The sequence below is a fragment of the Argentina silus genome, assembly GCF_951799395.1.
Source record: "Argentina silus genome assembly, chromosome: 15".
Lineage (NCBI taxonomy): Eukaryota > Metazoa > Chordata > Actinopteri > Argentiniformes > Argentinidae > Argentina > Argentina silus.
In genome coordinates this window covers 13,890,282-13,914,274 of record NC_139669.1, presented here as the reverse complement: position 1 = coordinate 13,914,274, position 23,993 = coordinate 13,890,282, and the positions used below count along the sequence as shown (strand labels likewise).

Here is a 23,993-nt window from a genome sequence, read left to right as displayed (position 1 = left end):
CAAATTTCTGGTTATAAATATGTGTTTATTATTCAACTTCGTCTTTTCATTAGCTTTCTGCGCAAAACAGAGGCGTTTATGCTTGTCAACAAATGCTAACTGCTTATACGCTATTGTTTTTATGAAGAAAACACCGACAGTTTTCTGCAGTAATTGTAATGATAACATGAACTGACAGGTAAATGTACACTTTCGCATTATTTGGGATATTGTGAACAGTTTAAAAAGTCCAGAAACGGCTATTTTGCTTGACAGCGGACTCAGCTCGTCCCCATTGGGATAGTATTGTCGCCAGAACGTTTGACCACGCTATTATTAAGAAGCTTCAGCCTTTGCCTGTCTGTAGATAGATACGTTGAAATTGGGCATTCCAAATAGCCTAAATACATCAACAAACTGATTGACGTATTGAAATACAGCAAAAACAGAATTTTCCACTATGAACCACATATCTGAAATAAAAGTAGAGAAGGTTTCACCAGGAAAAACTTTTATTTTGAAAATTAATTCTGACCTTTTGTTGGTTGATTTGACAGACACATGCGCAGCTCAAAATGTGTGGCCAAAGAAGAGCTCGCTTGCTAGACTGCAGACACTCATAGCCAGCTAGATAAGGTGTTTCATAAACTCACAAATACATTATATATGAATTATGGTGTTTGTACATGATAGTGCACTCTTCATAGGATTTTGGCATTATATTTGGACGCTCTGCACTGGATTTGGTAGGTTGCTAGCTAGCTAACGTTGGCTTTCTCGTCTTTGTTTACATCTTCAGAAGTGTCATTCAGACTGCCAATGCTACTTTTGATTAGGCATCTGTAGTATAACTGGAATAACCATTTACGCTCCTAAATACTTTAAACTGTAACAGTAACTATATGTTAGCCTTAGTAGCTGGCTAGCTATGATGCTACAATAGTGTCACTCACTGTCAGTCTTGCGAGTTATATTTTCAGCTGTGTGACTAACGTGACTTTACATTATGATACTATTTGTGTCCTATCCCAGCACAGGCAAAAGTATGGACGTCGCACAACGAGATAAGCTGTCTGAGCTAGTGGAGGAGATGACCACCTCCGGGGAACCACAACTCAATCAAGAGAAGCTGAAGGAAGTGAAAAAGATCTGCAAGTATGAAGTGGTGTTTTATAGCAACTTTATTTCCACTACGGCTTAATAAATAAATCCTCATCATATGAAAAGTAATCCTGTCAAACACCATTTCGTCTCCTATTACAGAGTTTCCAACGACTACATCGAGCACTTCTATCACCTGATCATGACGCAGCTCGGCCAGGAGCACTCGGAGATCCGCCTGTCGGCCTTCCAGATGGTTGGTGAACTCTTCACCCGCTCGCACCACTTCAGGGTCCTGCTGGTCACCAACTTCCAGGAGTTTCTGGACCTGACCGTCGAGACAGACTCTGATCTGCCTCTGCCTCCACCCAAAGAAGTGGCCAAAAAGCTGAAGACACTGGCCATCCAAACAGTGCAGGCTTGGCAGGCCACCTATGGAGAAGCCTACAAGAAGCTGGCCTTGGGCTACCACTTTCTCAAGCAGGTGAAAAAGGTAAGCGTGACAATTCTCATTTTGTTTGTATCAAAGGTCATAGTAAGTAACCGAAGAGCAAATGACCAGTGTTTTGTATAATACCTAGTCAAACAAATATTCTGTACATTCAACCTGTATTTTTTTAGGAAATCCCTATAAGGTCAGGGGACTTGTTATGCAGGAAGACTTTTATCAGATATACTTGGATTCATGTGAAATAATTGCATATCTCCAAGCTCCTTAACCAAACGCAAGTGCTTAGTCTGCTCTTGTACAATGTTTTCTTTTTTCTGTTTGTGCTTCTTCCAGGTGGACTTCCATGATATTCAGGCCAGAACATTAACTGAGAGGAAACGAGAGGAGGAGAGGCAGAAAAGAATGGACAGGATTTATAAAGAGAAGGTTGAAAAGGCCACCAAGGAAATGGAAGGTGCACAACTTACCGCTAAATACCTGCACATATCTAAGCTTTAAGATGCACAAGATTATTTGTCAGTGACCCTCAAATCAGAGACAATCTTAAGATATCCTTAAAATGATTACTTCTATTGTTGGTGAATATTTTGGTTCCAGTTTGCAGAGTAGCTTCTGTGCAACTCTTTACGGTGTCAATGTTGCTTCTTATTAGATTCCTCTCAGGAGATCGAGGAGTGCCTTACAGAGATGGACACCTGCATGCAGTTGCTCTTGCCTACAGAGTTTGACCTCTGCGACCTTGAAAAAAGCCTAACACCAGCCAATGATTCAACCCCGTCTGCCACATCCACACATCATGAGAAAGCCGGCCCTTCCAGTGACATGGATGAGCAGCCTTGTTGTAGCAAAGACCTGGATGATGAGAATGTAACAGAGGAACCAGAGGCAAAGAAGAGGGAGGCAGCTGAGGACGAGGAGGAAGAGGAGGACGAGGAGGAGGACGAGGACGAGGAGTCTAGTGAGGAAGAGAGTGATATGGAGGAGGTTCCTGATGAGGACCTGTTTATACGCAACGCAGGCCTCATATCACACAAATACAGTCTGGACCTGAACCTCTCTACAGGTGTGTACTCACTTACTCACACAAGTGACGACCAAGACTTATGACAGTTACAACTACAGGAATCCTCTAATCACTGACTATGTATCTGGATCACATGAGTTTAACTTGGACAGTATTTAATAGCAGACCTGGGTTGAATACTTGAGCTGTGCTTGATTTAGTTTACCTCGTACAATAGATATCCAGGAGATGACATTTCAGATGGCAGAAACACCCCTTTGATGGGACAAGAGAGCGGTCTTGATAGCCTGTAAAATAGCCTGTTTTTGTCTACCTCAGAGTGCTTTTTTGTGTTTCAGTATACTTTCTACTATGCCTGTGGTGTTGTTAATAACATATTTGTTGGTCAGTGTTACAAAAACATTAAAAGACACACAGGCCTGCAACCTCAAAATGCTAACTGTGATGTAAAACTCAAACTCAGTTTACTGTTTGCCAGTAAAATCAAGTGCACATATGTATTTGACCCAGGTCTCTTCTCTAGACAGACATGTCCAAAATGTTCGATAAAAATGTTGTTTTCAAACTCTCCTTTCAGTCATCTGTGTTTTTTCCCAATCCCCCCACAGATTTGAAGGTGACGGAGACAGAAGACAATGAGGCAGTGGTGAATACGGTGAAGGATCTCCACAAACTTATCAGCACCAAACACCTGCCTGCTGTCCAGTCCTGGGTGCAGGTGAGGTTCTGTAGGCTTCCAAATGTATTGCCTCTCCACAGCCACTCTCTCAGGAGCCAGGCACGCTAGACTTGCCATTCAAATGAGCTCAAAACAAACATAAACAAACAGCTGTCCTGAAAAGTCAGTCTCAGAGTAGTTTCAATGAAGTAGTTTTCCTTCATAAAGCATTGCCATTCCTGAGAAATGTCCCTCCACAGGTTTACACCAGGGCTGGTGGGCAAGAGCCGCTCCTCAAGCGAGCCATAGACCTAAAGAAGTCTCTGGAGACCGCACTGGAGAAACACAAGGATCTGAACATCCACTACAAGGCCAGACATCGCAGAGTGGTGAGTAGTATTCATTCTGCACATCTGCACTCATCCATGTTGCTGTCCAGGGCTTGATATCGCCTCTCAGCCTTGGTTGCAGGTATAGGTCTTCACCAGAAGAGGGCAGCATTAAACAACTTATTAGCAATATATTTGCTGGTTTGCTGCTTATCACAAAAGTAGAAGAAGGGGTGACTGTCAGTATGGTGTATTGTTTTTGAGATAATCATTTGAAAAGAAAAACATCAGCGTTTTGAAACCAATAACCAGTGGTCTTCATGGACAGTACAGGCAGATTATTTGAAATAGTACTGACATTTAGTAGCACAAACAGTGTGCAACCATTGTCATGCTTTAATACAAACACATCATTATCTACTTCACTATAACCTGGTTATATTCAGAGTCAGAGTTCTAACCCACATGTTCCCACACTTACTGATTCAATGAAATGAAGGAGGATCAGGGCCATATCAGAGTTCATTACCAGTTGAAGGTAGAAATCCCTTCAATTTAACCCTAATGTTCAGCTCTTCTGTCATTTATTTCATTTTAAATTGTTTCAGGGATGGAAATTGAGGAACCATAGGAGTAATGAAAAAATTACCAGTCAGACATTTGCGCGAGGTATTCTAGTGAGGCAGAGATGTAATGCATCAGACAAGATTAGCAGAGAGAGAGAGAGAGAGAGAGAGGGAGAGAGAGAGAGAGAGAGGGAGAGAGAGAGAGAGAGAGAGAGAACTGCGGTACGTCTATGGCTGCTAATAGAGAGACCCATTCCCTCCCTCCCTCTCTCTTTGGAACGGAATACTACGCATATACAGCAGTTATGAGACTCATCATTATGACACCTGATATCCGTTTTTTAACTGGGCAGAGAGAGTGGAGCGCGCCGAGCGGTGGAGTGACAGTGACAAAGCGCCGTACTGCTCCCTGTAAAGGTTTTATCACTGTCAGGCTCGCCATTCTCAATGCAAAAAGCCATTGCCGTGTGATAAAGCAACAACTTAAAGTCCTTTATCATAATTAGTTTTTCCTTTTTACCCTTAAAAGCATTCCATTACTTTATTCGCTTTATCACGGCCGTGACACGGATAGGATTGCTTTTTCGACTCAATAAACTCGGCGCTGATTGGGGAGGAAAATTGCAAAATACCAAAAAAAAAGGTCAAGGCGGTAGTTTTAGCAGCTTCTCACTCCACTGGGGGGGGGGAGAAGAACACTTACATGAAAGTGAGGAAATAAAGAAATGACCAAAACAACTCAACCCGTAATAGCCCACTTGAATATTGTTTAGTTTCAGCTTGTACATTCTGTCGCCTGCCTTTTGTGTCATTACCTTCGCTAGATTGATGAGATCTCACTCGATGCGTAGCAATGAATTAAACGATCCGATGATGTTTGAATTCTTTATGTTTTACAGTTACACTGTAATAACCACATCTGAGAGAGAGCGTTGTAGGAGGCACAGTAGGCTAGTTTTAGGCGTATTAAGTACAAATGTTAACGTGGTTGAGGATGCTGTTCTGCGTGTCCTCTAAGACATACTTTTTCCTCCTAGTTTTTTAAGTTACAAGGACAAATGCACAGAGTCCCTCTACTGTATTACCCTCTACTGTATTACCCTCTACCACCTACATTAGTATCTCTCTACCACCTCCATCAGTATCCCTCTACCACCTCCATCAGTATCCCTCTACCACCTCCATCAGTATCCCTCTACCACCTCCACCTCCATCAGTATCCCCTACCACCTCCACCTCCATCAGTATCCCTCTACCACCTCCACCTCCATCAGTATCCCCTACCACCTCCACCTCCATCAGTATCCCTCTACCACCTCCACCTCCATCAGTATCCCTCTACCACCTCCACCTCCATCAGTATCCCTCCTCTACCACCTCCATCAGTATCCCTCCTCTACCACCTCCATCAGTATCCCTCTACCACCTCCATCAGTATCCCTCTACCACCTCCATCAGTATCCCTCCTCTACCACCTCCATCAGTATCCCTCCTCTACCACCTCCATCAGTATCCCTCTACCACCTCCATCAGTATCCCTCCTCTACCACCTCCATCAGTATCCCTCTACCACCTCCATCAGTATCTTTCTCTTTCCCCAGCCAGTATCCTTCTCTCCTGGCACCCATCTGATAAATGGAAATGGTGGCTTTGTCTGACACCAACACAGCCAACTGGATCTCGGGATATCATTTAAGCACCTTTAATTATTGGTCACCAAGGTTTCTTGTAAAGAAGGAAGGATTTGTAAATCAGGCACCTCTTCAACCCCCTTCTCACCCCCTCCCAAAACAGCAGAACATTTAACATGCAGCTATGGGTGAGGAATATTGCATTGTTTACCCCAGATAAGGCATCTTATCAGGGCAGCAGGAAGAGCCATAATTGATGTGTCTTTGTGTTTTTCTCATTGGGGAAACGGGAGATAAACAAGAGGGACTCTATCCCCCTGCCTGTTCCTCATCCTCACCTGATCACGAACGGTGTATACAGGATCTACAGACTGACTGGTATTAATGTAGCTAGCGTAGCCAGCGCTACTACATCCTGGGGAGATAGAGAGCGCTAACGGATAGGCTTGGCAGACGTAGTCTGGTTTTTCACTGAGCTGTTGTCCACTCTGACCCACACTGATTTTTGTCCAGTTAATACAAGCAGACGATCACTCATCCTCAGATCAGTAAGGGAGTAACTGTTGTTAGATCTTGAATATCATTATGACGTTGAGACTATTTAATGTGAATTGAGAATGATTTTCGGCGTCCATTTATCCCAAGCGTAGTTCAGATGTGTTCATCAGATAGGCTAAGTAATGGTCTCATTCTCTCGTGATTGCGCCCCCCATGCTCCCAGCCGGCCCAATCTGCCTCTCTCATTCAGGATAAAGACATTGGGAAGCTGACAGTGTCGTTTGGAAGGATGGAGACATAACTTAATCTGTCATGTGACCCAGCGGTCCCCTTCAGGATGAGGTCCCCCGGGGCGGAGGGGGGGAGACCCCGCGGGACCCAGAGAGTTAGCATTCTCATTAGTGAATCCCCTCGATACTAGTGGCCTGGGATAGGCGCCATTACCATTGGCTGGTAGTGGTCCCCCCATCCCCAAAACCATCCCTCTGCCGCCCTCTGTTTATCCTCATGTCATGGCCCTCTCTTCCGTTGAGTCTTATTTACAGAATGGGGCCTCTCCTCACCTCATTACTTTTTGACAGAGCCTCTTTTGATCAAACGCTGCAGCAGAAAATACCACACACACTACTTGGACATGGGCTCTTGACCACAGAACCAATCAAATGATATGCGTGCGGTGGAAAATATTCATGAAACGTATCACCATGTGACTGAAGTCTTTTTCCGAGATGACCGAGACACATTTGGAGCGTAGGGCTACGTTTTGTCATGTAAAGAAAAAGTAAATGCATTTAGAGGCTTACTCGCATTAAAGGCACACAATATTCACCGTACACAGTTTCCCTCCCCAAGTAATGCATAATGTAATAGTGCTGTGCAGATGGCCTCTAGTTGCTTGTGTGTGTGTGTGTGTGTATGTGTATGTGTATGTGTGTGTGTATGTGTATGTGTATGTGTGTGTGTGTGTGTGTGTGGGTGTGTGTGTGTGTGTGTGTGTTCTGAGACAGAGTGCTGTCTTAAAGGCGCGCCTGGCCAAGAAGGGACATTAAATTGTCTGCAGAGACAATGGAGAACAACTTTAAGGGTTTACAACTTTAAGGGTTTTTCACCTCCAGCAGGCTTGACTGTGTCCTCCTCCTCCCGACTCGCGGCGTTTAATTCCATTCCCCGCGGCCGCCACCGCTCCAGCGCCGGCAGCCCATACACCTGAGTTATTGGTTTGCTGTAATAATTTGCAAGACCTTCCAGTGAGAGGGGGGATATTAGCATATAAATAGCAGATGCGCGGAGGACCATCACAGCTGAGTACATTTAATTTTTAGTTTATAAGATTGAATGGGTTTTTAAATGCATAGCCATCAAACTTGCCAAAAGACAAATGAAGTCGAGAGTTCAGTTGTCCGAGGCTGCCTCCTAAGATCATTTTTTAAAAGGATAACAGACTTACTTAAGGAGTGCGCTGGGGCGGGCGCTTCCCAGGGCGCAAAGTAATTGAGATTGCTTACAGAGTTAATTAGACCATACAAAATATATGGGAGGGCGCGGGAGCACTTTAGCCTCTTGCTGAAGTGTGTTTTTCCCCCCGTAAGCGGTGGCTATTTAACCGCTCCCTCATTATCCACACCTTTCACCACTGAGGGGGGGAAAGGGACGGAGGTTCTGACACGGCCGATCAATAGAGTTCACCGTGGATGTTTCAACGCCCATCTGCACACACACACACACACACACACACACACACACACACACACACACACACACACACACACACACACACACACACACACACACACACACACACACCAAGCCCTAGCAATGGCTAATATCCTCTCTGACGTGCCTGATTGCCTGCCTCTGTCTATGAGATGCACATAGGGGCTCCTCTGCTGAATTGTAATTAGCCTAATTGGGGGGAAAAAGAAAGTAGTGTAATACGATTGTAGCATGCGTGAAACACCCCCCATTTCTCGGAATAAACTAATTAATGATATTGTAATCGAAATGGTTAAGTATTTGTATTTTACCACAGATGAATAACTTGGGAATAAAAAAACAAATAACACAGCTAAACTTGAGGGAATTAAAGAATTTAGCCGTATTTGCTGTTGCAGCAGGTGCACTGAAGGCGACCATTCAGGACTAGTCCCAGTAATACATTGCTGTAGTTTAGTAAAAAATAAAAATGTTTATCTTCTTGGGGAACTTTCCTGCAGTATTTTGTAAGGGGGGGAAAAAGTGATTTTCTTTGTACATTGTACAGGATGGGAGAAAAGGACGGTTTAAATGCAAAGGAGGGGCTAGGGAATAGACCCTATATTTTAGCAAGGCTTGTGTCAGCAAAATGTTTCTATATAAAAGCTAATTCTCCCCTCCACATACACACCCCTGTACAAGAGTTACAATGCTGCCATCTCCAGATGGCAGGCCTGATTTTATCAGGGCAGAATTAAAGTGAATTAAAACTAAAATAATGTTTGCGACCAGGAATTTCTAGTGGGGTGGTAATCTTTTCCCATGGGGTTTTAATCTATCAAGGGAGAAATAACTGCCTTGGATTAAAGAAGACAACTGGTATAAACAAAACAGCAATCTCCTTTTCCACAATTGCTAGCCACTGGGGGATGAAAAACTGTACTTGTGCCTGGAGTAATGTAGAAAGTTTGGGTTGTGTTGTGGGTTGCACTTTCTCTCCCTCGTCCTGAGTTTGGGAAGGGTGTTGTGTGGAATCTGTTAAGTTAGAGTAGAGTTGTTAAAGAAATTGTTTCTGTAACCAGTTATTATGTTGGACGGTTTGGCTACCATGGCTGTTTACCTATCATATCTTTTCTCTCCCAACATAATTTGTCTAGTCTTATTTTATTTTTTTGCTGGGTATTTCAGTTGGATAGGAAACAAAAAAAAACATTTTAATGTAAAATTGAGGAAGAAAAGGGTTAGGGTTAGAAGATTAAAGATTTAAATAATTGTATTAATTTCCTCAAAGCCAATCCGGTCTCTCCCACTTTTGCTCCCAGAGAGAGCAGTAATTATGAGTTAATCTATTATTGTCGTGAACTTGTCATATTAAATGTGGTTAAATGTGTCTACTGAGCGCAGGTGTGTAACTGTATTTAAAGCAGGGCGAGGGAGGGAGCCACGTCCTCCTATAAGGCCACCATCATAACCGCCCTCACTGTGCAGCATGTACCAACCTGCTCATCTCCCCGCCGCAGCCTCCTGACAGGGAGTAATTGAGACCTCATCCAAAGACAGTTTAGACCCTAATCTGCCACAGTCAACACAGCGCACAGGCCATAATGAAAAATAAAATAAGAGAGAGGAAATAAGAGAAATAAAAAGCAAGCTTTGATCTCTCTTTTACTACCTGACATAAAGGTAATCATGGAAGCAATTAAGCTGAATAAATGGAAAACGCCTGCTTGGTAACAGTGCTGTGTACACGGTGCCCTCCAGAATGAAGGGCATGCACGTTATGTTGGAATGTTTTATGAAAATGACCCCTATATTTAAAAAATGGCATTCTGTTATGCATTGTAGCGCAGGGAATGGTTAACTACCTTTTGAGTAAATTAAAAGGCATAAATTCTGTTTAGCGCTGATGCGAGCTTCGCTCACCCCCCGTGCAGAACAGCAGTGGAGAGAGGGAGAAGAGAGAGAGAAAAAAAGCCTTGGGGTTGCTTTTCACCTTTCATAAATTCCCCCCCTACTCGGATTCTATATAACCCCCCCCCAAAAAAAATAATTTGCGGCGGGTGGCGGCAGCTCATTGTTATTCGGCTTAGATTGATGGTGGTCATTTACTCTCCTGGGGAGTTAAGTGCCCCTGTCATTCCTGAAGAGCGTAATTGGGAGGTTCCACAGGTCAGCGCCGGTGACAGTTTTCTCTTTTGATTAGTGTTAGAGTGATAACAAAACTTACAGGCCGGGTGATGGATGTGCATGTGCAGACTCCAGGCAGGCAGGCAGGCGTCAGGCAGGGAGGCAGGCGTCAGGCAGGGAGGCAGGCAGCAGGAGGAGGAGAAGAGAGGAGCAGGAGCACATCTCACCTCACCTCCCACCTCCAGCAGCCTGCCTGAGCCCACCTCCTTTGTTCCCCAACAGGCATCCCAGCCGTCAACACGGTGGCCACCTCGTTTGCACACACGGTTAACTAGTTGAGTTCTATTCAACTCCTTATGTCCAATGAGGTTTTCCTGCTCAAAGCAAAGTGATGAAATGTTGAAAACAGCCAAACTGCCTCAAAATCACCTCGCTTTTTTCCCTGTTTGGTTTTTGTTCATATAGTCGTGATTACGGCCAGAACCCTAATACCTCCAGCCGCCACCCCCCTAGTCCCCTCAGATCTCTTGTGTCTGGCATCTCTCTCTCCTTGAGTAGATCTGTGAGGAGCGATTGCACGGCGGAAATCCAGCTCGGCGGCTCCGGGGTGAGAGCCCTCCCCTATCGTGGTGTGACCCAGCCTTTCTCCACCCGCCGCGTCTCAGAGCCCCTTATCAGCTCGGCGCGCAGACACCTATCCCACACCTCGGAATCACTGGCACAATACACCTCCACTTATCTCTCCATCTGGGAGCCAGCCCGCTGCCCGCTCTCCTCAAGCTTCCGCTTTATATCCCTGCCCTCTTTTAGGAAGAAGGGATCAGTAGGTTTCTCATGTTCAGGTATTAGTCGTGAGTGGATTGGCGAGAACAGAAAAAAGGAGGGTAACAAGAGAATATGGTTCAAGGTGCTTTATGGGTGAAGAGCTGAGGAAATGGTCATGAGGATGTATCTGAAGGTCGCCCTCCTGTGTTATAAATACATGTCGGTGTGTCACAAATGTGTCTGCGTATTCAATATCATTGATTAGACCTTTTGAGTGTCTGCCTGCAGAAAACTATCTTCGCTTTTCATTAATTGCATCAATTCCTTTCATACAGTAATTGCATAAATGTGAAAGAACTAAGTTGTGCCACTTTAGAAGCATGAGGCAGATTCTTCTGGGTTTTTTCACCCTCACCTGAATGCTGAGAGAAATGTAACTTAACAAGCGCGGTGTTATGCGGTCCACAATTAGATGGGACAGTAGTCAAATAGACCTCTCCAAAAGAAAAGGATAGGAAAAATTGGATGTGGTCAACTGGAAATTCCATTAAGGGTTTGAATTAAAATGTGAAGACGACCCACGTTACTGCCGAGTTTGCCGTTCGTGGTGCTGTAAATCTTAGGAGCACAGCCGCAGGCTGTGGTGGATCCCATTTGAGTACTAATCAGCAACCGGGGAACTGCTGATGAGGTCCTAATTCCTCTGTAAACTGTCCGCAAACAAACGGGGGGGGAGTGGAGGGGGGTCACAGGAGACTTCAAGAACAGGGCCAGACTTAGAAGACTAAGGAGACGCTCAGTCTCTTCAATTTTGCACACAAACCGTTGTGAAATGTTATGGAACGATGTATTGTAGGCTGCGTTCTGGTTGTATGTTATAGCAGGGAAGGATAGTCTTTCTAATTTCTCATTGATCGTGCTTGAGTTCTTAGAAACAACTACCGCAATGCATGATCACCATTTAGTCTTGTAAGTGATCATCTTCGTTCAGTGATGGTTGTAAAATGACCTTGTACTTACAAATATACCCTCTCCCCACCCACCAGATGAAAGCGTCCAAGGATGGCGAGGAGGATGACGACGACGACGATGATGATGACTTTGAGGAGGTTCCTGAAAAGGAAGGCTTTGAAGCCGACATTCCTGAGCATCTGCGGGCGGAGTACGGTGAGTTTGCTCAGGTGCTGAGGCTCGTGCATACATACACATCAGGGCCAAACAAACAGCAATAAAGAGCGCCGTAAAGGGACCCGCTGCCGCCGTAATCCCTGTAAGCTCTCACCCTCGGCCCAGGAGAACACCACGCACACACACACCAATCCAAACTAGTGACCGGCTAGGTTCAGATAAACAAGAGAAAGGTGACAAAGAATGCCGCTTAAAGCTTGTTTGTTTGTTAAGGGATAGTTTAGGGTCGAACTTGTGCGCTGAAAGGTCAAAGGTTAGGCTTCAGAGTGTGGCTGATCGAGGCACGTTCCCTCTCATTGGTCTGTTTCTAACTTGGAGGTGAGGTGCTTGTTGACTGCAAGGTTAATTCATCTACCCAACATATTGGCACTATTTTATATGTATAGTGATTGTAGCGGAATCTTAACATTTTCCGCCAAATGCCACAACATTTTTTTCCTACATGTTTCATACCTCTTGCTGCTGTAGTGCAGTTCTACAGTCAAAAGATCCTTCACTTGGTCTGCGTAATTGTCAATGACAGCGATAATGATATATATAGCTGCAAGGCAGTAAGACTACGGGTCATGCACAGAGGTCAGAGGTTGTCTGTAATGCAATCGAGTATAATACCCCTGTGTCATCATCACACTGAAGTCCAACAGGCACTCAATGTCAGAACAGTTTGCTGAAACCTCCCATTATTAGCTAGCTACCTGCTGACAAATTAAATTGAATAGTTAGTCAGACACTGACTATGATGAATTACCTCCGCCTTTCTATGTACATTTTGCTTCGCATTTGAACATACTGTACGTTTATTTAGTGTCAATAGTCAGCCTTAAATCCCTGTTCTAGGCTCTAATTAAATGTTCCTCCTTATTCCTTGTCACGTTTCAAAAGAAACTGACCCATGTCACTGTTATTAAAATAGTTGTCTGATTAGCCCCCTCCCCCCAGTAGTTGACCAGTAGTGTGATTGCTCTATTTAATGTGTGTGTGTGTGTGTGTGTGCGTGTGTGTGTGTGTGTGCGCGCGTGTGCGTGCGCGCGCCCGAGAGAGAGTGGGAACCTCGTCGAACAGAGCTTGGCTGCTTTGATTAGTGAGCTATGTAATGATCTGTGGAAGCCATGCCAAATTAACAATGCAATGCTGTTAATGAGCCCCCATTAGCCCAATGCTGTAATTTACAACATCCACCTGCCCTCTGTAGGGGGACTAAACCACGGGAAACATCCTCCCTAGCACAGCCAAGCTGAGCCACAGTCTCTCTCTCTCACACTCGCTCTAGATACTGCAGTACTAAGGTAATACATATGTTGACACTTTATTTTATGGTTCCCTAATTACGTGGTCTTTACTTGGAGACGCCATGGCAACCACATCATTACATACAGTGGCTTCGGAAAGTATTCAGACCCCTTCACCTTTTTCACCTTTTTTTGTGTTATAGACTCAATTTAAAATGGATTAAATTAAAAGAATTTGCCATCAATCACAATACCCCAGAATGACAAAGTGAAAACACGTTTTTAGAAATATCAGTAAATTTATTAAAATTAAAATACAGAAATACCTCATGTACATAAGTATTCAGACCCTTTGCTATGACACTCTTAAAATTAGCTAAAATGCAGAGTGTCATCAACAAATCATTCAATAAGTTCAATTGAGTCCATCTTAATGCAAGGACAATAGTTCATATAATTTTGGAATTAATATCTATGTTTTTATAGGGTCTCTGATTTGCATAGGAATCAATTACATACTGTGTGGATCACGTTGTCATTACAAACTGAACAAATGGAGAGGAACAAAACAGCTCAGGAATGCGACCCTGAGGCCTGGGGAGACAAAAATCTAGAAAGTTGTATGGTAGAGAGGAAAAAGCACAGTCAATGGGACAACATCATCATCTCACTCTACAAAATTGGTCTATAACCAAGTGGCCAAAAATAATCCTTTAATGGAAAATAATCTCTCTCATATCCATAATTGTGTTTGCAACAATGAATTCAAGTGATACAGCAAAGAAAGTGGCTGGAAATGTGTTTATTTGGTTTTAATACAAAGCATTACGTTTGGTGCAAATCCAGTACATGCAATGCAGTTTCTGCACCATCTCTCATGTGAACAATAGTGGTGCTGCATCAAGTTATGGGTATGTTTATCCCCGGCAGGGACTAGGGAGTTTGTCAGGATCAAGAGAAAATTATTAAATTTGCTGAGTTGGTAGTGACATCCTAATCTACACAGTATGTAATTGATTCCTATGCAAATCAGAGACCATATAAAAACAAAGATATTAATTCCAAAATTAATGAACTATTATCCTTGCATTAAGATGGACTCAGTTCAACTTATTGAGTGATTTGTTGATGACATTTTTGCATTTTAGCTAATTTTAAGAGTGTCATAGCAAAGGGTCTGAATACTTATGTACATGAGGTATTTCTGTATTTCAATTTTAATCAATTTACAAAAGTTTCTAAACCTGTTTTCGCTTTGTCATTCTGGGGTATTGTGTGTGGATTGACGGCAAATTCTTTACATTTTAAATTGAGTCTATAACACAACAACATGTGGAAAAAGTGAAGGGGTCTGAATACTTTCCGAAGGCACTGTAACTATTACATAATTGCTTTGTAGTGTAATTATAGGGTATTCATTATAAATAATACCAGAAAGTACCCATGTCATTTTACCTTGAATAACATGAAAATAGAAGTGGCCATAGGACTATAAAACTAAGTGTATATTTCCATTACTGTCTTATATCCTTTGAGGGTAAATGATTGTGATTTTGTCATAGAATCATCTTGCAATGTTGTCTTTTCGTAGGGATACTAAATGTGATGTATTTAGTGCTGGCGTGTTTTTGCTGAATCTCTATTGATTTTGGCTTGAGGACTGTCGCAGCACATTGTAGATGTTCCTCCTGGCCGCTCTAGATGGCTCTGCAGATACCTCTGGGATTTGCTACAAATGACAGTAGTCCAATCCACTCCTCCAGCTGGCTCAATCGGAGTGATCAGAGTCAGGCTGGGGGATGTTAAATCATAACTGGACTGTTCTTTCTGTATATAATGTTTCAGATGTCTGTTTTATTCTATTGTTGTTGTTGTTTGTGATGTGAGCTGCTGTAACGCCTTAATTTCCCCTCTGGGATCAGTAAAGTACCTATCTATCTATCAATAGAACGAGATGAAATTAAAGAATCCAATTTAGGAGAGAAAAAATGTGAGCACTCGTGGAATCAACAGTTAAAACAGTCAGAGAAGGACTATTTTAGGAAACATTATGAGAATTGAATAAGATAGATAGATAGCAGTTTGCCATTGGTGAATGTGGCGTAAGAGATGAGGCTATATTCTTTATGTCCGGTTCCCAGGGGATTGACTCAAGACAGACTATTTTTCATCCAGACACAATAATGGCCAGGTGTGAATATTTGTATGTCTGTTGTCTGTTTGTTTTCCTCCATTTCATTTGAACTTGCACCAACCAATCATAGTTTATCCAATAAGCCAACACATTTCTCTGAAAACGTCTATTTTCTCCCTTCTCAAAACCAAGCTTTCTTTCATCCAGAGGGAATGAGTTAATTCAGAAAGCATTTGGTCTCCCCTCTCCTTTTCTCAGTCTCCTCTTTCATTCCTCTCTCTCTTTTTCTCTCTCTCTCTCTATCCTTGCGCCCCCACCCCACCCCACCCCACCCCACCCCACCCTCCCTCTCCATTCTCTCCACTGCTCTTTTCACGGCTGATCTTTTATCTATCCCTTTATCCCGGCTCTCCTGTCAGGACGTTATCTCTTTCTCAAATTTACATTTTAATTACAAGGCCTGCTGAACTCAGAAAAATCAATAGGGCCACCATTGGCAGCCGCGGCGCCGCTAGGCCTCTCTATTTCCTCTTATTGATTTATCTCTTTAACACCTGCAACTTTATTGCTTCAGACAAATAGCTACCATTTTGGTCAATTTGAACAGAAAAAGAAAGGATTTGGTAGTATTTCACCATAGCTCAGACAGGGGTCTTGGGAGGAATGGTGCAGTAAGTCAGAGGGATGGAGATGGCCGTGGGATTAACGGTTGACCCGAACACACACCAGGGGATGGGGGGAGGAGAGGAGAGGAGAGGAGGAGGGTCAAATCTATGTTTTACTGGTGCCGACCAACATTACATGATATGTCTTGTTTGTGTGTGTGAGAGAGAGTGTGTGAGTGTGTGAGAGTGTGTGTACACATTTGCGTTGTTATCCATAGTTGGTGTTTCAGAATACCAAAGGATTGCTTATGCATCTGGTCTTGTATTCTTATAGAGTGTATCCTTATAGAGTGTATTCATATAGAGTGTATCCTTATAGAGTGTATTCTTATAGAGTGTATCCTTATAGAGTGTATTCATATAGAGTGTATCCTTATAGAGTGTATTCTTATAGAGTGTATCCTTATAGAGTGTATCCTTATAGAGTGTATTCTTATAGAGTGTATTCTTATGGAGAGGAGGAAAAGGTTGAGAATGGAGATGATGTGCTGCATGTCTGTCAGGTGTCTCTCACAGTCATCTGAGGTAACAACTGCTCTTTTAACTTTTTAATATGCCCTGGGTTCTGTTGGCGTGGGGTGGCGTGGCGCTGGGGCAGGTGCTGGCTTAGAGCTGGGCTCTGATCTCTGTTACCGTCCTAAGCCCTGTCTGACCCCCATAGAGCCCCTCCTCAGACCCCCCCTGCCCACCCAGGAGGCTAACTCACCGTGCCGTTCCACCCTACCCACTGTATTAGTGGGACTGACTGGGTTCAACCCCAGGGCTCAGGCCAGGTTTCTCATCACGTGAGCGTGGTTAACCCAATGACCCCAGTTAAAAGGCTGGAGAAAGACATTGATGGGCCCTCAACACTAACACCGCTTCTAGTTCTGAGGATGAGCAAACTTGCAAAATCTGTGTCAAATCTGCGTCATTTACTGTACTAATATCCATGTGTAAATCTATATGCCTGAGTGTATCATAATGTATATACTCAAAGTAGTATATGAGTGTTTAGCCTGTATGATACAATCTATGTCCATGAGTAAATAATCTATGTAATCTAAATCTATGACTCTGTATAATCCGTGTATGTAAATCTATGTACAGTGTATAATCTAAGGACTCCCTACTGCTTGTTTTTCAAGGTCTGGATCCATCCCCCTCCACCTCTGTGACCAGTAAAAAGCCCACCAGGCCCCCAGTGAAGCCCCCTGTAGCAGCAGCCTCTGCCTCTCAGCCTCTCCGCCGGCTCAGGAAGAGAATCATGGAGGAGGAGCAGGACCCTACCTGTGCCGCCGCCACACTCCACCTCCTCAGGCAGCGCCTCCCTCAGGGCCCAACCCCCAGGTAGGAGATGACTCCTTCCCTCTCTGCTTTATTTCATGGCCGAATCTCTAAAGTCTTTCCTTGATTCCTCTCTCCTCGCCTCCTTCTCCAAATGCATTGGAGAAGAACGTCCCAGAGAAGGAATCTCAGATGAATGAATTTGGAAAGGGATGTGAGGAATCAAGGACAAACTTTGAGATTTGGCCCATATGTATCCAGTCCCTTCCTCCTAAGCACTGGTGTAGATCTAAGAGCATTTATGTAGGTGTATGCCAGTGGAGGTAGAAATCTCAGGACAGGCTCATTGTAGTGAATGGAATGAGGAATGGCATCAAACACGTGTAAGCATGGTGGTGTGAATTCCACCTGGTCTATCAGTGGCTAAGATGGAGCTACCACTATATTGCTTGATTTGGAGGGAACTGGTGTCACCACCTTAGTTCACACAGCAGCAGCCTGTTCCATAACTCTGTATTGTTTATTTCCCTTCCCTCTCTGTGCTGTAGCTCCTCAGCAGGGGGTGTGGAGGAGTCCAGAGACCAGGCCGGCGAGCCGAGTGTCAAGAGGGCGAATGCCCCTGTCATTCCCTTCGGCCTGGACCTCTACTACTGGGGAGAGGAGCAACCCATGGCCGGCAAAATAATAAAGTATGTACAACCCTGTTACTGTGTGGCTTTTGTTACTTTTATTCACTGTATACTCAAATTAAGATTTGTATACCTCTTGTCAAGGAGCTGTATAAAATATTATAGTTCCAACCACTGTACCTCTCCCCAAATGAAGTTTTCAGTGTTCTCTATATGGCCACTAGAGAGCACTATTGTCTGTTTAGAGGAGTTGTATGGATCTCAGTAATGTACTTTTGAAATGTATGGATAACAGCGTTGTGTGTAATGAAAAGAGGCTCTACCAGAACCTTGCAGTTGATTTTGACACCTGTAGCAATGGTAAAGCCAGATGTACTTGAGGGCAAACCAGTAGTATGAATTGGCACGTCCACACTCAATTCCCTGCCCTGCGTCCACTACTCACTCCTCTCCTTCCTCCAGAAACACCTCTACGCACCAGTTCTGGATTCCTCACGAGGTGGAGGAGGAGGTGGAGAACAAGGAGCTCTCTGCCCAGATGAAGTCCAGGTACATCACGTTCGCTGGGCGCTTTCAGCCCGTCGAACACAAGTGTGGAGCCCCCATGGCCAACGGAGCCTTATGTGAGCGCCAGGACCGGGTCAAGGTGAGGAACACAACATATATTTTGTGTTGCTAAAAGCAAAACACTCTTGAAGTGTCTTCTGTGAGACACATTGCATATGTCACCTTTGGATGAGTGAGACAGTTGGTTTGAATCTCAGAGTCTTTCCTCAATTCTTCACGTCCTCTATCCTTACCTCCTGAAAATGCACTGGAGAAGAATCTCCTCCTAGGTTCCTCTCCTTGGACCTTCTCCTCCAATGATTTTAGAGTTGGAGGCAAGGAGAGAGGATGCGAGGAATCATGGAAAGACTTTTGAGATTCACCCAGTTGAAAGAAATGTATTTCTATAGTTGGAGGGAATCTGGCATGTGATTGGTGTGGATTGCCGTCTGTGAATGTGGTGCGATTGGTTCCCACAGTGTCCCTTTCATGGGCTGATCATCCCCCGGGACGAGCTGGGGAAGCCCACCAACCCAAAGGACGCTGCGCGGCTGGAGAAAGAAGAGAGGAAACGCAGAGAGGAGCAGCCTGGTGAGACACACACACACACACACCAGCACTGGTCTCCATACCAACTTAGCTGATACATTTCTTTACTTTATAAACATCATAAAACATACAAAGTAATGACTGAAAAATAACTATTACAGAATTCTCTAACTCGGATAGGTGTATATATACAGTCACCGAGTACTTTATTAGGAACACTATATTGATACTGGGTAGGGCCTCCCTTTGCTCTCAAAACAGCCTCAATTCTTCGTGATGTTGGAAACTTTCCTTTGAGATTCTGGTCCATGATGACATGATTGCATTACGTAATTCCTGCAGATTTTTCAGGTGCACTTTCAAGCTGTGAATCTCCCGTTCTACCACATCCCAAAGGTGTTCTATTGGATTCAGATCCGGTGACTGGGAAGGCCACTGAAGAACATTGAATTCATTGTCATGTTCATGAAACCAGTTTGAGACGACTTTTGCTTTGTGACATGGTGCATTATCATGCTGGAAGTAGCCATTAGAAAATGAACTGGTCATGAAGGGATGCACATCAGCAGCAATACTCTAATAGGCTGTGGCATTCAAGCAATGATTGATTGGTATTAACGGGCTCAAAGTGATACATACAGACACTCACCTCGCACTTTATTAGGAACACCTGTACACCTTCTCATGGTGGAGGTGGTGTAATGGTCTGGGGAATGTTTCCATGGCACACTTTGGGCCCGTTAATACCATATAGGGGAGAGAGAGAGAGAGATTGCAAAATAGCTGCCTTGTGTAGCACCAGTGACTACGGCAACACTTCCTGCTTCTAAAGCCCACACCAGAACCAAGGCAGCCTCGAGTTAGAACTCTCCATCACTTCCAGTCCCATCACACAGAGGAGAGAGGGGGGGGGGGTGAGGGGCTTTTTAGTTCAGGAAAAGATGAACTGATGGAATCACAGTCATCATCAATACCCCTGATAATGGGGCGGTGTGTGTGTCCGTCTCTCTTTCTCTCTCTCCTGGAGCCCCGGCTGCTAAAAGCCAATTAAGCGTGTGTTGGCTGCTGCCAGCGGGGCGTCGGATGTGCTCCTCTCTGCCTGCAGTCACTTGTTAACAAACAGGTATCAGGGCCAGCTGACTCGGGGCGGCCGCTGGCCACTGGCTTGTGAAATAGCATCTTTTGTAACTAACTACGGTATTGATTCCCCCACTCCATCAGGCCTGGCCCTCCAGACAGCGCCCACCCGCCCGCCACACTGTCTCTCTCTGGCCGCACTGGCTCAGCAGGGCCCACCGCTCTGTGTGTGTGGACCTGCAGCCAACGGCCCATCAGTCCGCTCACTGGTCACTTGCTCGCTCTCCTGGAGCGATATTGATTTGTGCTCAAAACGCCCTCAAATAGTCTATTTTGCCCACACACCCATAGTTTTTTTTTTTTATTTAGTCTATAAGAAGTATCAGATTTCTGAAATGCGTGAAGAAAAAGGTAGGTTAACAGAAATTGTAAACAAACCAAAAAAATAATTATTAAGAGTCTTTTCAGTTGTCTATCAGAAGAATAGCTTGAATCTTTAGATACTGCACTGCTTTTGTCTATGCTGCAAAGTTACTGTTAATTTTAACTCCATTGTTGGACCATATCAATCACTCAAAATAGGTTTGGTCAGGCTGCAATAGATTATCAAATTATCACTGTTTACAATTTAAGATTTCTTAAATGTCTGAGAGAAACCGTTATGGTTCAGCTAGGGCCTTTACACATTACAGTATAAGTCGATTTTAATTAGACTCCCTAGTTATAGTCATGATAATGAGAGTTTGCTGTGTGGCTTCAGACAGCTTACATGTGACTTGGCAATGAAGTAAGGCCAGATATTTAATGGATAATTATTCTAAAGTAGTTTGTATTGTTAAATATCCAAATAACAGGTCACACTAAAAAACCACCAGGTTGTCCTAAAGTGCTGCATATCATTTTCACATTAAACATAATTCATATTTCACTTGTTCTATGGTTCAGGGAGTGCACATTCTGATTTACAGTAGCCCAGACAAGGTCAATGTTTGTAGGACAACAGCACTCTAAGGTACCACTACCCTGCTTCTGTGGGGGGTGGCACTACCATTGTTCGACCCGCTCCGGTACCATACTGGTATCCCCTCTACCCTTCTGTGGGTGTGGATTGGCAGTACCAGAGGCACAGGGTACCACTACTACCCATCTCCTGAGGGTCTGTTGAGTGGCCTTAGTTGTAATAGTACCACTACCACCCTGTGTGTGTGCGCGCGCACGCGCTGAGTGGCATTATTGTAGTGTACCACTACTTACTCACCCATCTCTTGGGGTACCAGCGCTGTGCCTCAGGCCGCGGCTCCTTTAGGGTCTTTGGAGTGGCAGGATCCCAGCTGCCTTGCTGGTGTGTGGCCTGACCCCCGTGGGCACAGCTGGAGTGGACGCGAGAAGCTGTTGACAGAGAACAGACCCCTGCTGCAGGGGGCTTCAGACAGCTTAAGTTAATAAGGCCTCTCTCTCCATCCATCCCTCCCTTTCTCATCCCTCGCTCACTCTCATCCCGGGGATGGGAATGAAAGCACACAAAAGGCAGGACTTAAGCACAGAGGGATCACAGGGCTCATGTAATAGGGGGCTTTCACCATCCCCAGCCGACCCCGACACCCCAGGGGAGACGAATGCCCCCCCCCCCAAAATTAATTTGTAACTAAAATTGGCGCCCTCTTTTACAGACTCACAGAGCAGCTTTCAGAGTGATTGAGAGAGAGCTAGCCTAATGCCTGCACCAAAATAGCCAACATTTTTTCAATTATTTTCTCGTTTGTTGCCGTTATGAGGGCGAGGTGATGGTGCAGTTAACCTATCGCATCAAGGTCGGCCATGGCGTCAAGGTGCCATCAGAGCAGTGATTAATCCCTCATGCCATCCTTCTGTAGGACCTTGAAGCACACGCTAGGGTCTAGATTGGCACCATGTCTCTCACCACACGACTTCTGGCCCCATCAGGTCTTTAACAACTTATTGAAATTAGAGCTTTATTGAAAGCATATTTGGGCATTGGTATTGGGTTGTCTTTAGCCAAAAATTCAATAATTTAATGCTCTTCTTCTGGTCCATGTCTCTGAGTTAATGGGTGCTCATGTCTATTAAGTGTTAAGATGGCAGTATTTGTGTGATTGGATATCTGCACATAGCCATACTGGGGTCCAGTAATGCATTTTTGTTTCTTTGTCTAGACTGGCTGGACCGTGAGCTGATGCGGGACATTGAGGCTGCCACAGGAGAGGACCTGGGCTCCTCCAAGACCTTTGGGAAGAGCAAGGGGAAAGGCAAGAAGAAGAAATACCCCAACCTCAGTGATCTCAAACAGAGCGCCAACACCTCGCGCTCCAGATTAGAGAAGAAGGTGTTTAACAAGTAAGTCAGTGTTCACTACAGTTCAGAAGTGGCTGACAGGTCATCCCCAGCACAACGGATGCTTGACTCTGCAGTATACATCTTGGGTTGAATTTTGTTACTAAATGTACTGTATTAAGTGGACTATACCCTTTGAGCTCAGATTAATTTGTAGGCCTGTGATGCTTGCTTATGAAGATTGCATGAACAATATGACAATCAAATGTGATCGCCTACTATCCTGGTATGAAAGGAGTAGGTCTACTTATTATGTACGTTATAATTTTGTCAAGTAAAGTAAGAGAATTTTGGTTTACGAACACTATTTTGGTATGGAAACAGTGCTTTTTAAAATGGAGTGTCTATCCCACACTCGGTTTGCATATAAACATGTTGTTACTGCCAGGGGTGTTCTAGGGGAGCGGACTCACTGATTTTTGCCTTTCTGTCTCCGGTGGCTGCCTCTTCTAATCGAATCGTGCACGCATGCTGAAACACAACAGCTAAAGTCCATTTCTGTGGTGTTATATTATTATTAGGGAGGATGTTGTTGTTTGGTCCTTCAAACTGAATTTCCCTGTGGTGGCAGATTTCCAACAAACGTACACATGGCTCCTTTAAACAGTTAAAATGTTTTGTAGTAAAACGTATTTATAAGTCTTAACACTGTTCCTAAAATACCCTTGATTCTAAACCTTTTTTGCTTTATCTTACAGGAGCTCCATGAGGCGAATGGCAGAAGTAATGAGTAAAGTGGACAAAAGGAAACACGAAAAGTTTTCAAACCAATTCAACTACGCCTTTAAAAATTGAAATTGTAAATGAAAAGGCTGTATTGGTGCCACAAAATTAATGCTCTCCAGATACTTTGATGGTGGAAAACAACTCAGGAAACCTTGACAACACTCACATTTTAAAAGAAAAGAAAAAGTGACCTATAATAGCCATTTAATTACCATGAAACAATAAGTGAACTGCTTTTGTGTTTTATTTTGTGTAATACTGAATTGTTTTCATACATTTGTACAAATAATTTGTCAAACAATGTTATTTATTGATCTTTTTGTAATATGATGAATAGGTGCCAATTAAATGTATGTCACAAATTTAAACTGTAATTTGTCCTCTTGTGATTAACTATTTATAAAAGGAATAATGTTTTGAAGACATTGCATTGAATATTTCCACATCATAATTCTCAGTAACCAACCAATTCATTAATAAAATGTGATTGATTGTTACTCCATTGCTTTATTACAATAATCCAGGTAATCTACGACTTACTGGCCTATTGAATTACCAGTTATATTACAGATAAGAGCGATGTCCAGTCTTAGACATAACACCTACGTCGGCCTATAAGGCCATACAAACGAAAAATGAGCATTGTGTAATTCCATTACGCCTACTTCACTGTAGAAGTAATCTAAATTAATTTTCTAACTTCTGTGCACGTCACTTTTTGATAATCGCTTAATTGCGCCATGCGCAAGACTATCAGATACAGCTCTGTATAGAATTGATGGGCCTAATTGTAGGCTAATGTTAAATGCGG

The 23,993-nt window shown here is 43.8% G+C and overlaps 1 protein-coding gene across 2 annotated transcripts; it reads left to right on the top strand.

Moving 5' to 3' along the window:
- The first annotated feature begins 531 nt into the window (after window positions 1-531).
- Window positions 532-23,620, top strand: uvssa (UV-stimulated scaffold protein A). Of its 2 annotated transcripts, none has more exons than XM_083685891.1 (14): window positions 532-615; window positions 1,012-1,134; window positions 1,243-1,573; window positions 1,865-1,985; window positions 2,184-2,594; window positions 3,164-3,273; window positions 3,474-3,602; window positions 11,868-11,988; window positions 17,165-17,366; window positions 17,852-17,992; window positions 18,395-18,578; window positions 18,958-19,069; window positions 22,279-22,459; window positions 23,155-23,620. In XM_083685891.1, exons 2-14 carry the CDS (start codon window positions 1,025-1,027, stop codon window positions 23,249-23,251), a joined length of 2,250 nt encoding a protein of 749 aa, XP_083542017.1. In that variant the 5' UTR covers window positions 532-615; window positions 1,012-1,024; the 3' UTR covers window positions 23,252-23,620. The 2 variants fall into 2 exon arrangements, with proteins under 2 accessions (XP_083542017.1, XP_083542016.1); XM_083685890.1 differs by having other exon boundaries at window positions 568-725.
- Window positions 23,621-23,993: the final 373 nt, after the last annotated feature.

Bases quoted from the DNA above. Each gene is read 5' to 3' on its own strand.
- uvssa (XM_083685891.1), top strand. From the start codon at position 1,025: ATGGACGTCGCACAACGAGATAAGCTGTCTGAGCTAGTGGAGGAGATG. The intron at 1,574-1,864 runs GTAAGCGTGACA...TGCTTCTTCCAG, and splicing joins TTCTCAAGCAGGTGAAAAAG to GTGGACTTCCATGATATTCA. The intron at 2,595-3,163 runs GTGTGTACTCAC...ATCCCCCCACAG, and splicing joins GGACCTGAACCTCTCTACAG to ATTTGAAGGTGACGGAGACA.